Genomic DNA, 15,388 nt, shown 5'->3' on the forward strand with positions numbered 1-15,388 from the left:
AATAATGTTATTTTGGAATTTCAGGAAAGGATGTAAGCCTTCATGTAGACTTTTATTTGACAAATGAGAAACTACCATACCCAAAGCCACAATTCAAATTAATGACTTATTCATGTTATGTGCTTTATACACTGTAGACATAATAAATGGTAAATAAAGACATCAGTAACTACAAAGTCAAATTAGACAGCAGTACTTTGTACAATTTGGATTCCAAATAAATCCATATTAGTAAAGAAAACCAGGAGCCAGAAGCAATGTAATAGCTTTTTCAAATTAGCCACCACGGTAGTCAATTACAGTTGTATTTAATAGACTAGTGAACAGAAGGGTTTTGAGAGTGGGAATGATTACAGTGCTGTTGCATAAATTGTAGCTTCAAGAAAGCACTCAAGTAAAAGATGTCCAGTTAATCATTATGATATTGTTCATGTGTGTATGAAGAATAATTTGGGAAGGCCCTGCATCCTGATAAGACTGAATATAATGGGATTGAACTCTTCCATTCTATAAGAGTTTTCTTTGTCTGGCTATTATCATAATGGACTTTTAAGGAAGAAGCAGATATTATAACTAGAATTCATATATACAATAAAGCCATTTTCATTTCTTTGTAACAGTCGTTTCATATGAGAAGAACATGAGAAATAACCTTATAGTATTGACAGCAAAGTAGATTTGACAGCTGACTGTTGGAAAGTCTCCTGTGTAATTTATCCCACCTATCCTCTGGCTAGGGATAAGTGTTTTTCATATGACCCATACTTCTGAAAATACTGAATTTCAAAATGTCTGTTCAATGCACATAGCTGTTGACATCTGCAAATATTTAACCATCTAGTTCTAGAGTCCCATTGGTGATTCTTCCATCAGAAACCAAGAATAGAGCAAAGCTAATAATGGGCAAGCCCTCATTCATGCTGTTTTATTTATTTATTTTTCTCCCTGCTGCTGCATCTAGGGATGCCTTCCACTTTATGCCTCATGGCAACTGCAGCTCTTTCTGGCAATAATATGAGGCAAGTTTAACTGAATTTTAAATGTATGGGACTTCACTCCCAGAAAGGGTGTTCTATTTATATTGAACTTTTTTATAAAAATGAAAAGTTGGATCTGGAGAACAGAAATGGAGGAGGACTATATTCACAGTAGGATAAGGAGATTAAATATAAAGGGCTGTGTGATTTTTCTCTTTATGAGTGCTGCTGGAAAGGAGATTAAGCTTTTAAAAAGTGGTGACCTTGATATAAATTCCATATTTAGCCAGTGGTGAAATATTATGAATAACGAGTATGTGAAACAGCATTGGGCATGAGAAGATTCAAGGGTTGTAGTCAGATTGACAATCATCTAAGGGGTTAAGCCGTGACTGCACATCATAGTAACAGCAGTGATCCATGTTAAGTAGTTGTCCATTACAAAGTCTGTTTACATTAGGATGCTATTTGCTTCTCACACTCCTTAGAGTTTTATGATCAGGTAACTGAAGTTCAAGGAAGACTAATTACTTGGCCATAATCACACAGCCCATTAGTGAGTTCTGCCCATGCAACTGCCCAGCTGTGCCTCCTCCTCATCCTCCCCTTTGTATTCTTTATCATATTTGGATAAAAATTAGATCCACTTGTGGGGTTTTTTTGACACTTTTTTTTTTAAAGATTTTATTTATTTATTTGAGAGAGAGAGAGAATGAGAGAGAGCACATGAGAGGGGGGAGGGTCAGAGGGAGAAGCAGACTCCCTGCCGAGCAGGGAGCCCGATGCGAGACTCGATCCAGGGACTCCAGGATCATGACCTGAGCCGAAGGCAGTCGCTTAACCAACTGAGCCACCCAGGCGCCCTTTTTTTACACTTTTAGTCATATCTCTAACATTACTCTGTGGCATTATATTCTGGCAGTCAAAGTGTAAAGGAGCTTATTCCTACATTCTTTGTGGACAAAATTTTTGATGTAATTGTCACATTATAAGCATGTTTATATTTATAAAGAAACTCAAATTATTAGACTTTTTTTTCCCTAAAAGTGGCCTCTTTTTACCAAGGAAAGTTGTTAGATTGCTGGCATTTAAAATCATTTGCTCTTTTAGTGAATTGTAGGTTATTCAGATTAATGGCCCTTCTTTCTAGTCAGAAAAATCTAAAAATTACTTCTCATTGGAATTGATACTAAAATTACGTAAAATGGATTGAAAAGAAACCACCTGTGAAATATGCATGTCCTATAGAATAAAAAAGTCTCTCCCCAAAAATGTCTAATTCTGACTTCATTTTTTTATTTTATTTTATTTTATTATGTTATGTCACCATACAGTACATCATTAGTTTTTGATGTAGTGTTCCACGGTTCATTGTTTGTGTATAACACCCAGTGCTCCATTCAATACATGCCCTCCTTAATACCCATCACTGGGCTAACCCATCCCCCCACCCCCTCCTCTCTAAAACCCTCGGTTTGTTTCTCAGAGTCCATAGTCTCTCATGGTTCATCTCCCCCTCCAATTTCCCCCCCTTCATTTTTCCCTTCCTTCTCCTGATGTTCTCCATGCTATTCCTTATGTTCTACAAATAAGTGAAACCATATGATAATTGACTTTCTCTGCTTGATTTATTTCACTTAGCATAATCTCCTCCAGTCCCATCCATGTTGACTTCATTTTTTTAAGATTTATTTGTTTATCTGAGAGGGAGAAAGAGAGCACATGGGAGTGAGGGGGGAGGGACAGAGGGAGAGAATCGTTAAGCAGACTGCCCACTGAGCGTGGAACCCAACTTGGGACTCAGTCTCACAGCCCTGAGATCATGACCTGAGCTGAAACCAAGAGTCAGATGCTTAACCAACTGAGCCACCCAGGACCCCTGTAATTCTTCCTTTAAATTAAACTAACTCACTATTTAATTCTGGTTTGTTTGTTTTTTTGGTTTTATAATATCAATAAAAGACTTTCATCATAGATAGGAAAATTCAGAAGTGCCTTAATTTATTAAATGTGCCATGTTTATACAGTGTTATTTATACTATTTGCAAATATATAACTATATAATTTTTGTACTTCTTTATTTTACCTCATGGGAGACTTTGAAGAATTTATGTATAATGTAGATAAAACACTCAGCTATTTGTTTCCTAAACTACTGTATTGACGAGGATCTAGTCAGTTAAAGCAAATTCATTCCAAGTATTTCAATAGGGGAAATTTAATACGCAAAATAGGTTATAAATATGGTAGAAGAGCTGAAATGGCATAACATGAGGCATTCCGGGGGTCACCAACAGCAGGAAGCTACAGCCAGCCCTCTGTCTGGAGGGGGAAAAGAGAGGAAGGAAGTGGAATAACCAACTCCAGAACCTGAAATGACAGATCCTCTCTCGGAAAAATTTAGCCTTGACATCAGCCAGTAGGAGACCCTGATAAAAGGCAGACATATTTATGGGATAAAGTGGTGAACAAGGAAGACAAATCTCCCATTCTCATGGCACTTCCACTGTATGGAAGACAAAATATATACCTATATACAGAATAAAAACTAAGAAAATATCAATTAGTGATCATTGATAGGATAAATATAAAGCTGAGTGGTAAAGAATTGTGAACTTTTATTGTTCTCATAGATCTTTTGTATTGATTTTTTAAACATTATATTAAAATATTATCTTAATTATTGGGTTTTTGATACCCCCTCATTCACCTCATGCTAGTTTTGTTGGGGTGAGCCTGTAATGTCTGAAAGAAATTCAGGCTATTTTCTTGAGCAGTTAGATGAATCGTGTGGCAATCAGTGACATATGGGAGGCTAAGGAGAGTAGTTTTGAGGGTAAAAGTAAAGATTTATTTGTGGGGCATCTTAGGTCTCAAGTGACTTTTTAGATTTCAAATAGGTTTGTTAAATAGGCAACTGGATACGTAAATTTGGAGTTCAGAGAGAGGTCAGAGCTGGAGATACAAACACAGGAGATAAAACACAGAGATGGTATTTAAAACAAGCGGGTTAAATATGATTACACAGAGGGAGATTAGATGAGAGAATGCATAAAAGCTTTTTTAAAAATAATGCCTTTGCTGAGATATAATTCATATGCCATATAATTCCTGCATTTAAAGTGTATAATTCATTATTTTTTATTGTGGTAAAATATACACAACATAAAATTTACCATTTTAACCATTTCTGATCGTATGCTTTGGTGGCATTAAGTACATTCACAGTGTGGTACAACCATCCCCACTATCCATTTTCAGAAATTTTTTGTCATTCCAAACCAATTCTGTACCCATTAAACAGCAACTCCCCATTCCTCTCTTTCCCCCAGCTCAGGTAACTTCTCTTCTACTTTTGTCTCTTTGAATTTGCCAATTCTAGGTATGTAAATGGAGTTATACAATGTTTGTCCTTTTGTGTCTGACTTACTTCACTTAGCATAATGTTTTCAGGGTTCATCCATGTTGCATCAGGTATCAAAATGTCATTCTTTTTAAAGGCCAAATAATATTCTGTTGTATTTTATACAACATTTTGTTTATCCATTCATATTTTGATAGAGTTTTGAGTTGTTTCTATGTTTTGGCATTGTAAGTAATGCTACTATGAACATTGATACACATGTATCTCTTTAAGTCCTTGCTTTCAATACTTTTAGGTATATACCTAGGAGTGGAACTGCTAGATCATATGGTAACTCTGTGTTTAACTTTCTGAGGAACTGCCAAGCTGGTTTTCCATTGCAGCTGTACCACATTATATTCCTACTAGTGATGCACTAGGGTTCCATTTTTTCCACATCTTTGCCAAAACTTGTTGTTTTCCATTTCTTTTATAATAGCCATTCTAGTGTCTGTGAAGTGGTATTTTTTTTTTAAAGATTTTATTTATTTATTCATGAGAGACACACAGAGAGAGAGAAGCAGAGGGAGAAGCAGGCTCCCAAGGAGCAGGGAGCCCGATGCGGAACTCGATCCCAGGACCCTGGGATCATGACCTGAGCCGAAGGCAGACGCTTAACCATCTGAGCCACCCAGGCGCCCTGTTTAAAGCTTTTTGTACAATATTCCTCCCTCCACCATTTGATTTCAGTGAAATATAAGCTCCATAAAAGCAAGTACTTTGCTTGCTCACTGCTTTATCCCCAGCTGGGCCAGACGCTTAGTCTTTGCTCAACAAATATGTATTGACTGAATTAATGAATTTTAAATGCTCGATAAGCAATAATTGACTCATTTAATAAAATGATGTTATACGTTCATGCCTAGGTTAGGTTGTATGTTCCCTGCTGGGCTTAATGGTTTTATTTTGTTTTTATCAAATGGCATGACTTTGCTCTGGGAAGGGTTAGAGGAGATATATTGAATTTACATAGAAAGAAAGTATCTCAAACCATTACAGGAGAAAAGTCAGTGAAAGAGTTCAAAAGTGAAATTAGAGTGTTGTGGAAAAAGCAAGCAAGAGCTCACATGTTACCTTCACATTTGAGCACCAAGCTGGTGGTATGAACATGTTGAGTCAAGGGTGGTAGCCACAGTCTCCTTTTCAGGGAGCATTTCTGGCTTCCATTTACTTTTCCTCCAAAAGTCTCTTGGATGAGGAAGAGTTTTTGTGTATACAAGCGTGTTGTTTTTTCCCTTTTGTGTCTGCAGAAATTAGGCTAGTTTCTATATATGCTAAGTTCAGAGAGGTCACTCTTTACATGAAACTCTGATCATGAATTTTGGTAAGCATTGTATGTGTGAAATGACCCCAGTCTCTAGAGTCTGGAAATATGCACCTGATCAATTTTATGGAATAGATTCGTTTTTTGTCTTATACATGTAATTAGAAATATGATATAACTGTCCTTAATAATTAAGATTATTTACCATCTTCACAGTTAATTTTATTTATTGTATTTTTCTTAAGTTAAGGAAAGCAAAGCTATTATCAAGAAATATTGACCTGCAAAGTAAAACTGAATAAAGCATATGCCATTATGACATCTAGAAAATATTTAAAGAAACATTAGCAGGAAAAAAGAAACTCCGGTGGTTAAGAGGTCTGTTTCCTGACATTGTCCATATTTGGTTTCTATACCGCAGGGGGAAAAGCATGTTTTCTTATGTTTATATGTTATTAATCTAACTCTGAAAAAGGTATTTGTGAATGGGTAAAATTTCAACAAACTCTGGTAGTTCTCTGACTTCTTTAAAGGTTAGTATAGATTTTGTTTTACTCTGTTACAACTTTCCATGGAATTCTCATTGTAAAATGAGGAGGTAGGGTGTATGATTAGCTCAACATCTGGGTCCTTAGTCACGTCTTCTCTACAGCAGCCTGGGAGCAAGATTTAATAGCCTAAGCACTATTATTATGCTCACTGTAGAAAAAAGCTGCCTGGGTGATGCTTGGAGAGGAAAAAAAGTGATTTACAACTGACCCAAATGTGGCTCACATATTTATTGTCCCTTTTCCTTATCTTTCAAATCAAGAAGGTCAACTACAGTTAGAAGGAAGTCTGTTGCATACACGGTGAGAGAATGAGATAATCAGGTGATTGCAGATAGCCAATGCCAGAAAATCTTTATAGCTCTATTTTATTTTTTGCTGGACCTGGAAGACACATTTTCTTGCCACATCCACTACCAAGAAGTGTGTGCTGTTTCAAAGAAGCATAAAACAAAAGGGGACAAAAACTCATTTGGTGGGGGTGTAGATGAGAGTTGTTTAAAGGGATTGAGCAAAGGAGAAATGTAATCAGAACTCTATAGACCTTAACGAGTAGTTAATTTTTTCATTCATTTCACAAATATTTATTGAGAGTGCCTGCTCTATGCCTGGCACTGTACTAGGCACTTAACTTAAAAAAATAACTAGGCCTTGTAAGTCTTTAACCACAATAGTCAGTGAACACATTTGCCTACTGCCTTAGTCTCCCTGTGCCAGCAGAAACTGGTATTCAGAAGGGTGGAAAGAGCTTAAGAGATTAAAAAAAGAAGTGCTTGATTTGTCAAAAAATTAAACATAGAATAACCACATGACCCAACATTTCCACCCCTAGGTATATTCCCAAAAGTATTGAAAGAAGGAACTCAAACAAATATTTGTACACGAACCTTCATAGCAGCATTGTTTTCAATAGCCAGAATGTGGAAACAAACTCAAATGTCCATCTGCTCATGTACAAATGAACTATATTGGTATATCTATACACTGGGCTATTAGCCACAAAAAGGAATGAAGTACAGATGCATACTACAATGTGCGTAAGCCTTGAACACATTATGCTAAGTGAAAGAAGCCAGACACACACACACACACAAAGAAATCCACACACTATATGATTTCTTTTATATGAAATAGTCCTAATAAGCAAATCCATGAAGAGAGAAAGCAGACTGATGGTTGCTAGGGGCTGTGGGAATGGGGAAATAGGGAGCACTTGCTAATAGTTATGGGTTTCTTTTTGGGATGATGAAAATGTCATAGAACGAGATAGAGGTTGCACAGCATTATGAATGTACTGAATGAAAATTGTGCATGTTCAAATGGTTAATGGTTAAGTTTATGTTGTATGCAGTTTACCTGTTTAAAAAAAATAGGCCTCCAGGAATCCAAATAGCAGATAGCTAACTCCCTTATTTTATATACTGTGAGAAGAATACATATTAACAGAGGAGGCAGCAAAAATAAGTGGAAATAAATGATTACAAATTGAGATTGTTTCGAGGAAAATAAAGGGGCAAGATGAATAGGCTTTCCTGAAGAAATTATTTATAATTTATGTGACCTTGAACCCACGTCCTGGGACTCAGTTTTCTTCAGGGACATGTTTTTATTTTTGTCTGTCTCCTTCTTTCCTCCTCCCTTAAGAGGTCAAGAAGGAGACCATGTGGTCTAGTTGTGAAGTTCAAAAGTCCTTATGCCCAAGAATAACTCAGAGAAATACTGGACTAGATTTCCATACATCGACGCCTTCTCAACTGCAATGTTTCAGGAATCTTAGGCAAGAAAAACAGATAGGGCAAAATTATATTAATGACTCGCCACCAAAGAAGACAGAGATCATTATTTTGAATATATAGTTAGCAGAAGACTGTAGATGAAGTTCAGTTTACCAGTTATATTTTTGGAAAACAGAATTTCAAATAAGAAGGCAATAAACTGGCATTTTTAGTCTTATCACTTGCTCAATGGTCTCCCTGTAATCTTTTTACAAGGGCTGATTTCAAGCACAGTTAAATCAATAGGTTCTCCAGAGCTCTTCTCAAAAGAAAACCTAATCCAAACAAATTCACATTTAGTGCCAGTAGCTCTAAGCATGATATGTGTAAGAAAGATAAGATATAACAGAGGGGCCACATGCTTAGCTTCAGACATTACCATAAACACGGAGAGAAAAAAATAAAAATAGAGAAAATTGGAAGGCTTTAAGATTAAGAAATAAACTATCAAAGCATATTTAAGGCTTAACAAACTGTAAGATGTTCCCTCCATAATCTAACCCTTACATTTTTGATTCCTAACACTTTATTTTCACCACTAATGATTAGACACTATGGGCAAATTTGTGGTCAAGGAATCACCTTCCCGACAGTTGAGTTCTGCTCAGGTCTGCACTAACAGAACCTTCAGATCTGCTGTCTTTCCATGCCCAAATATTTGTGACGATTCCAAAAATACTGTGTGCTTTTATTTTTATAGAACACTTCTGTGCAAAGGAGTATGACTTAAAAAATGACCAGTGAATGTTAGAGTAGACCATATAAGACAGAGAAGTAGAGAAAAACTTAATCCTTTAAAAACGTTGATCATATTCCTTGTCTTTCTCAGCACTTCATAATGTGGGAAAAGATTTCCAACTACAATGGCAATGTTATTATTTTCCCTAGGGACCTGAGGATTAACAGACAGATCAAGGGTCTAGGGATGCTGTTTAAGGATCTATTTAACAATCATGCTACTGGTAATTCTGTTCGAGTAGGAGAGAGATGTTCAGCACTACACAGTAGCATGCATAGCAGGTATGATTACAGGGTAACTGTAACCGTGCTACCCTTCAGTGTGGCGTCATAGGGTTTTTATCATACTGTATCAGCTAATCAGGTAATACCCAAACTTTCCCTTCTCACACCTCATTTTCTTTCTTACCTCCTGTCTGGACCACCCACATTTCTGCACTTCAATCTGTAGTTGTGCAATGTGGTCATCCTGTAAAAGAGGAAGTTTGAAATATGTGATAGCTCCCATGCATGCCAATTCAGAACCCTTGTCCCCGTCAAGGTAGCAAACTGCTAAGAGACGTGTGGAGCACTTCAGTGCCCTGTACTAACTTCTACAGTCTGTACTTACAGAAGTTATTTTCATTTTATATTTGTCACATATTTGCCTCTTGATTATGTTCAAATATATTTGTTAGTTCTCAATCTTTATACTGGTTTAAGGGTAGATAGTTGTTTTCCTCCCTTTTAAGACAGGACTCTAAGGCAGTTGTTTCACAAGCCTCCTTGTTTACAAGTATGTAAGTTTGTAAAAAGTACATAGTAGAAAGAGCTGGGGGAAAAAACCCATAATGTTTTTTTAAGATCTGTTGCTTGCTCCCTTTTGTTCCTTATTAAATTTGGGGAAGTTTAAGGACCTAAATTTTCAGAGAAATCCAAGTTAGATCACATTCTCCCTTTCTCCAGAAGACATCTCTTTGGGGGTGTAAAATCACATAAAACCAGGGTTTAAGAGTAACTTTCTTTTGTTTTAAACAGTCTGAAATATATATGTATATATAGCTTTTCTGTGCTGACCCAGCACTAATGATCTCCAGTAGCATCTAGAATTAGAAGTTAGGAGATGTGAGTTCTAATCCCATTTTTGCCACTAAATTGATAGAAGAACTTGGATAAGTCGTTGACTTCTTTAGGCATTGGGTTGCTTTGCTGTAACCTCAGCAGGTGAGACAAAAGAAATCTGCAGGACTTTGGTCTGTACAATACATTCTGTGTCCTTGGTGTGTACTGCAGGTCACCTCTGCCAGAGAATACTAGGTCTTTTTAGAAATTAATTAATTGTTGTATTTTTTATGTATTATTGAAGTGTGGTTGAACTAGGTCTTTTTTTAATCCACAATAATATCATTTCTTCCCTGGAGAGGACAGTTCAGTGTTGACTCTCAGCTAAGAAAACTGTTTCCACCACATACATGTATATCCTGTCTTTCTAGCCATTTTATTAACATGGAAACCAGCAGTCATGATTTAACTTGTTGCCTAGATTGCAGCCCACCTGTTCTCAACAATAGAAGCTGAGTAAATACACGCTGATGATTTCCACTGTCCGTCCTGTAGGAGCATTCGCCTTACCCCATTTACCCCATTGCATGGTATTTCCCTGATGGTGCAGAGCCACAGTACCATAGCGGTCGTGCTGCCGATTTGATAATGGCGGGTGGTGCTCTTTACTTTGAGAGTGTGTAATTCCCCTCAGGGGGATCACATGTTTATTAATGTGTCACAAGTTCCTTGCTTCCTGTTAGCTCTTCTCAGTAAATAGGACTATAGTGTTCATTGGATGCTGCTTTATTTTTAGCTTTTTAAATCACCTCCTGATGAACGGAAACAGTAAACAAGTATTAAAACATTGAAAGTAATTTGGAAATAGTGTTATCCTGGGAAGTCTGGAATTCCAGACATTACCAGACAGTTGTAAATCAGCAGCCACCTCATAGAGCTGAGAAATAAAAGTCAAGAAAGTAAGAATACCAAGGTGTGCTCCTCTGGATCCCCTTTCTGGAAAATAGGGGTCAGTCGCATTTATAGAAGAGGAGAAGGGGGCGGCTGGGGTGAGGAGTCTGTATTTTTCATCAAGGTTACTCACTCTTCTCGAGCCCACTCAGATATCCCAGATGAAAAACAGAAGGATTTATCTGGATGTTTATGCTTGACACTAAACACCAAAGAAGTGAAGGCATCATCATGGTCATGTTGTCTATCTCATCCACCTTCTGAACATACCTGGGTGGCTGGACTGGAAAATGGAAATTTAAAGAAAAGAGGGAGAGGGGATGTAGTACTGATGATAAGATCTAACACTTCCTGAGTGCTCCCCAGAAGACTGGCCCTGCCCTAAACTCTTCCCATGTTTTAACATGCTTGACTCCCAAACCAACCTCTGAGGTCTTTATTATGATTTTCTCCTTATATGCATGAGGAAATGGAAACCTAAGAACTCAAGTAACTTTCCCTAATTTTCCAAAGTAATCAGTGATTGAGCTGGAATTTGAACCTCTTATGGTTGGGTTTTGGAGATCTTGCTCTTAACCCTGTCTGTATAACACATGTCTGGCATTTGGTAAAAGAAGGTATACGAAAACAAACAACAGCAATCAATAGTTTGAGGAGAAAGAAAACCTAAGACTCATGAGTTTAAAAGATTAATATGGAGTGTTCAAATTTAGAATTCACTGATTGGATTCTTAGAAAAGTCTGTTCTTTAAGAATTCTAATGTGTACAAATATCAGGATTATTCTAAAACGTGCATATTTTCTTACTACACATTGGAATGTGTCCTAGGATAGTTAATTGCTTTAACTTAGGTAATTATTTTTTCTGAAAATATTATCTTAAAATGAGCCTGTGAAGAGCATGCTCTAGTCTGTGCTGGAGTAAAATTAATAAATAATGCATGAGCAATATTTCTGGCAAACCCAAAGAGGCTATTTTTTCTACTTGGGTGTGAAGCCCAAGCTAAAATTTAGCACACTTTCTTTTCTCTCAAAGCTGTTTCTTTTTCCGTATTTTCCATGCTGAGAGATTGACTCTACTTTTCCTATACTCATCTGAGAGAATCTTTTCATCATCTTGGATACCTCTCTTTCCTTAGCTCCTTCCTGTCATAGTGATTCTGTATCTTAAATATAATTTGAACATGATTCCTCCTTTTGTCTCAATGGTCATTGCCTTTGGAGCTGCCATTTTTCTCCTGAATGAATGATGTTCCTTTCTTATTGTCTCACTGCACTTAGTCCTCTCTTCTCTCCAATCCATTTTAATCACTGTGATCTGAAAAATCTTTCCAAAATCCAAATGTCTTCACTTCCCAGCCTAAAGTCCACATTCTGCTGTGGCTTACATGCTGCTCCTTCAGGCTTCTGAACAGCTGTCCAGCCTCAGTTCCTGCTGTTCCTTTTTAACTAATCCAGCCACACCAAATTATTTGCATTTCCTCCAACCACATCAAGTTGTTGCATGTCTTCAAGCCTTTGTGCATACTGTTCCCTGAAATAGCCTTTGTTAAAATTGCCATATTCGGGCGCCTGGGTGGCTCAGTCGTTAAGCATCTGCCTTCGAAGCTCAGGTCATGATCCCAGGGTCCTGGGATCAAGCCCCGCATCGGGCTCCCTGCTCTGCAGGGAATCTGCTTCTCCCTCCCCCACTCCCCCTGCTTGTGTTCCCTCTCTGTCTCTCTCTCTCTGTTAAATAAATAAATAAAAAATCTTTAAAAAAAAATAAAAAATAAAATTGCCATATTCTTACTCGTTCCTTAAGACAACCAGGTATCACAAATTTTGAAGACTTGTTTCTTTCTTTGACACTACTGTGGTAGCGTAGGTAGGTAGGAGGGGGAAGGGCAGAGGGAGAGAAAGATAGAGAGAATCTTAAGCAAGTTCCACGCCCAGTGTGGAGCCCAACGAGGGGCTCGATCTCACGACCCTGAGATCAGGACCTGAGCTGAAATCAAGAGTCAGACACTCAGCCAACTGAGCCACGTGAGCGCCCCCCACCTATAAAGTATTTTAGATCTGCTTGTAGCCTATTACATGAAGGTAGAGACATCACATTAAATAAGTCTACATAATAGTTTTGTGGCAATTTTCTTTGTTACCCAATATAAAGCTGAACAAATAACTATAAAGGAAAACTCTACTTTTCTCCCCTATTCTTAGTGCTTCTGATACCAGGTATGTGGGGTTTTTTTCCCACACCAAGCAGTTTTGCAACACCAGCTGGATATGCTACAGTTCAAATCTATTCTGACACTATCTACTTAAAGATAACATCACACCCCACAGATTAAGGACACAATCCCACAAGCAATTGCAAGTCCAGATTGTCACCTGTGCTTCTGACAGACTGACTATAAATCAGAGGTTCTCACAACCCCCTCCTTGGATTCAGTCATTTGCTAGAATGGCTCACAAAACTCAAACAGTTTACTTACTATTGTTGGATATTTCAAAGGATAGAAATAATCGGTCAGATGGAAGAGATGTGTGGGGCAAAGGGTAGAGGAAGAGGCCCAGAACTTCCTTGCCATCTCTAGGCATGCCACCCTCCCAGCACCTCCATGTGTTCATCAACCCAAACTCATCAAATCTTTTCTTTCTAGGGTTTTTAATAGAGCCTAACCTGAAATTCCTGCCCCCTTGTCTGAAGGTCAGTGGGTAGAGTTAAAAATTCCAACCTTCTGCACATTTGGTCTTTCTGGTAACCATCCCCATTCCGAGGCTTTCTAGGGGCTTCACCCCAAGGCATCTCTTTAGCATAAACTCAAGGGTAATTAAAAGTGGCTCCTTTTGAATAACAAAAGACACTCCTATCACTCAGGGAGTTCTAAGAGTTTCAGGAAATCTGTGCCAGGAACCAAGACCAAATATATTTTTTATTATACCATAACCAACCTAGCTATTTTCTGGCAATTCTCGTCATGTCATATAGGCATTTTTTTTTTTAAAAAAAGCAAGAATTTAAATCAAGGAGCTGCTTAAATGTCAAGCGTCTTGGCTGAATAAGGAGGAGGGCTTGGGGGCTGTGATCTCTGTACACCAGTGTGGAGTGAGAAGAGCCAACATTACTGAGCACCAGTAACAGGCCAAACAGATTTTAATTCAGTATCACATTTACTATGCAGACACGTGTTGTCCTACTCCCCACCTAAGGTTCCAAGGGATTAAATGAGTTGCCTAAAGTTACAGAAATAGTAAGCAGTAAAACTCAAATCCAGGACTTTGATGGCCAAGTATACAATTGAGGCATTGGGCACTTACCAAGTAAGACATTCTGTACAAAACCTTGAATTTGATCTTTTATACTTCTCTTTATTCTCACTGCCTACGTCACCATGCCTGACCCATAGCAGTGTTCATTGAATGTCCAGAGACATAAAGAGCAAACAGAAATAGTGCAGTTTACAAGAAAACTTCCTTTGGTCCAACTCTTCCAAAGAGATTTCTGAACATGATTTCTATTCTCATGTATTTCAAGTTATAAACCTGACTTAGGAACCAACCAGTTGTAAAATGAAACGCTGATTTAATGAACTGATTCTGTAGAATCTATCAGGGTGGGGTTGTCCTTACATAATACATCAGAATATTTCTCTCGTCTGACAACCTGGACTCCAGGTCTCAACCCAAATGAGTTTCAGTCTGTAAAGATAGTGAGCTTGCCATATTTTTATCCAAGACTGTTTTCTTCCCATATTCATCGATAAGCTCTCCACTTATCAAGACAACCAGTACTGTAAGAATTGAGCAGCCTTATCTTCTCCTTCCATTATGCTTAATAGATCATTTACTTTTTCTACTTCTCTGTTGAGTTTGCCAAGTTTAGCATAAACCCTAGGTTGACTTCCTGCCTGACCTAAATCTTCCTATATTTTTTCTGCTTTTCTAGATACAGAAATCCCTATTGAGTATATTTTCAAACCACACTTGTATATAATACGAAATTTTTTCCAGCAAATAGAAAATATACTAATGGTTTCACAGAACTAAGCATTGTTTAGCTGAGTGACAAGAGAGAGCCCTGTGGACTAAGCCGTGATACCATAACATTAATTAATCAGTGGAGTTTTTTGCTTTACTCCCTCCCTCTCCTCCTCGTCTCTCTCTCTCTCTCTCTTTGTCTTTCTCTCCTTCTGTGTCTCTGTGTCTGTCCGTTGTAGTGAAGAAAACATACTGCCTGGCAGCATTCACTTTTTGTTCACACCAGACCACCTATTTATTCTGCTTCATTACAGAAATTCCACTTACTGTATGAAAGTATCCATCTCGCTGACAGTGGGTGAAAATGACACTGGACTCTGCTACAATTCCAAAATGAAATACTTTGACAAAGCTGAACTTAGCAAAAGCAAGGAAATTTCATGCCGTGACATTGAAGATTTTTTACTACCAACCAGAGAACCTGAAATCCTATGGTATAAGGTATGTACTGTGAATGATTTTGTTCCTTATAAATAGACTAACGTGTATCTTATTCTTGGACAATTTGGATAAAAAAGTTACATGGGTATGATGAACTTCAGCTCTGCCCTCCTAAAATACTACAGCAGGTTGTGCTGGTTAGTATAAGTTTTCAAACCAATAGCTTTGATAAATGCTAGTCAGTATTTGTATCGGTGATCCATTGCAATAAGCTGTTGTATTTATGT

General features: G+C 37.7%; 1 protein-coding gene across 1 annotated transcript in view; it reads left to right on the forward strand.

Moving 5' to 3' along the window:
* IL1RAPL1 (interleukin 1 receptor accessory protein like 1) overlaps window positions 1–15,388 on the forward strand; it is a 677,053-nt gene that overhangs the window by 101,467 nt on the left and 560,198 nt on the right. Inside the window, exon 3 of the mRNA XM_064574807.1 lies at window positions 14,975–15,161. Coding sequence (XP_064430877.1) covers window positions 14,975–15,161 — 187 coding nt within the window. The remainder of the gene's footprint in view (window positions 1–14,974; window positions 15,162–15,388) is intronic.

Source organism: Mirounga angustirostris, unplaced genomic scaffold (assembly GCF_029215605.1).
Source record: "Mirounga angustirostris isolate CCGP_5_RB_7025 unplaced genomic scaffold, mMirAng1.0.hap1 SCAF_11, whole genome shotgun sequence".
Classification (NCBI taxonomy): Eukaryota; Metazoa; Chordata; class Mammalia; order Carnivora; family Phocidae; genus Mirounga; species Mirounga angustirostris.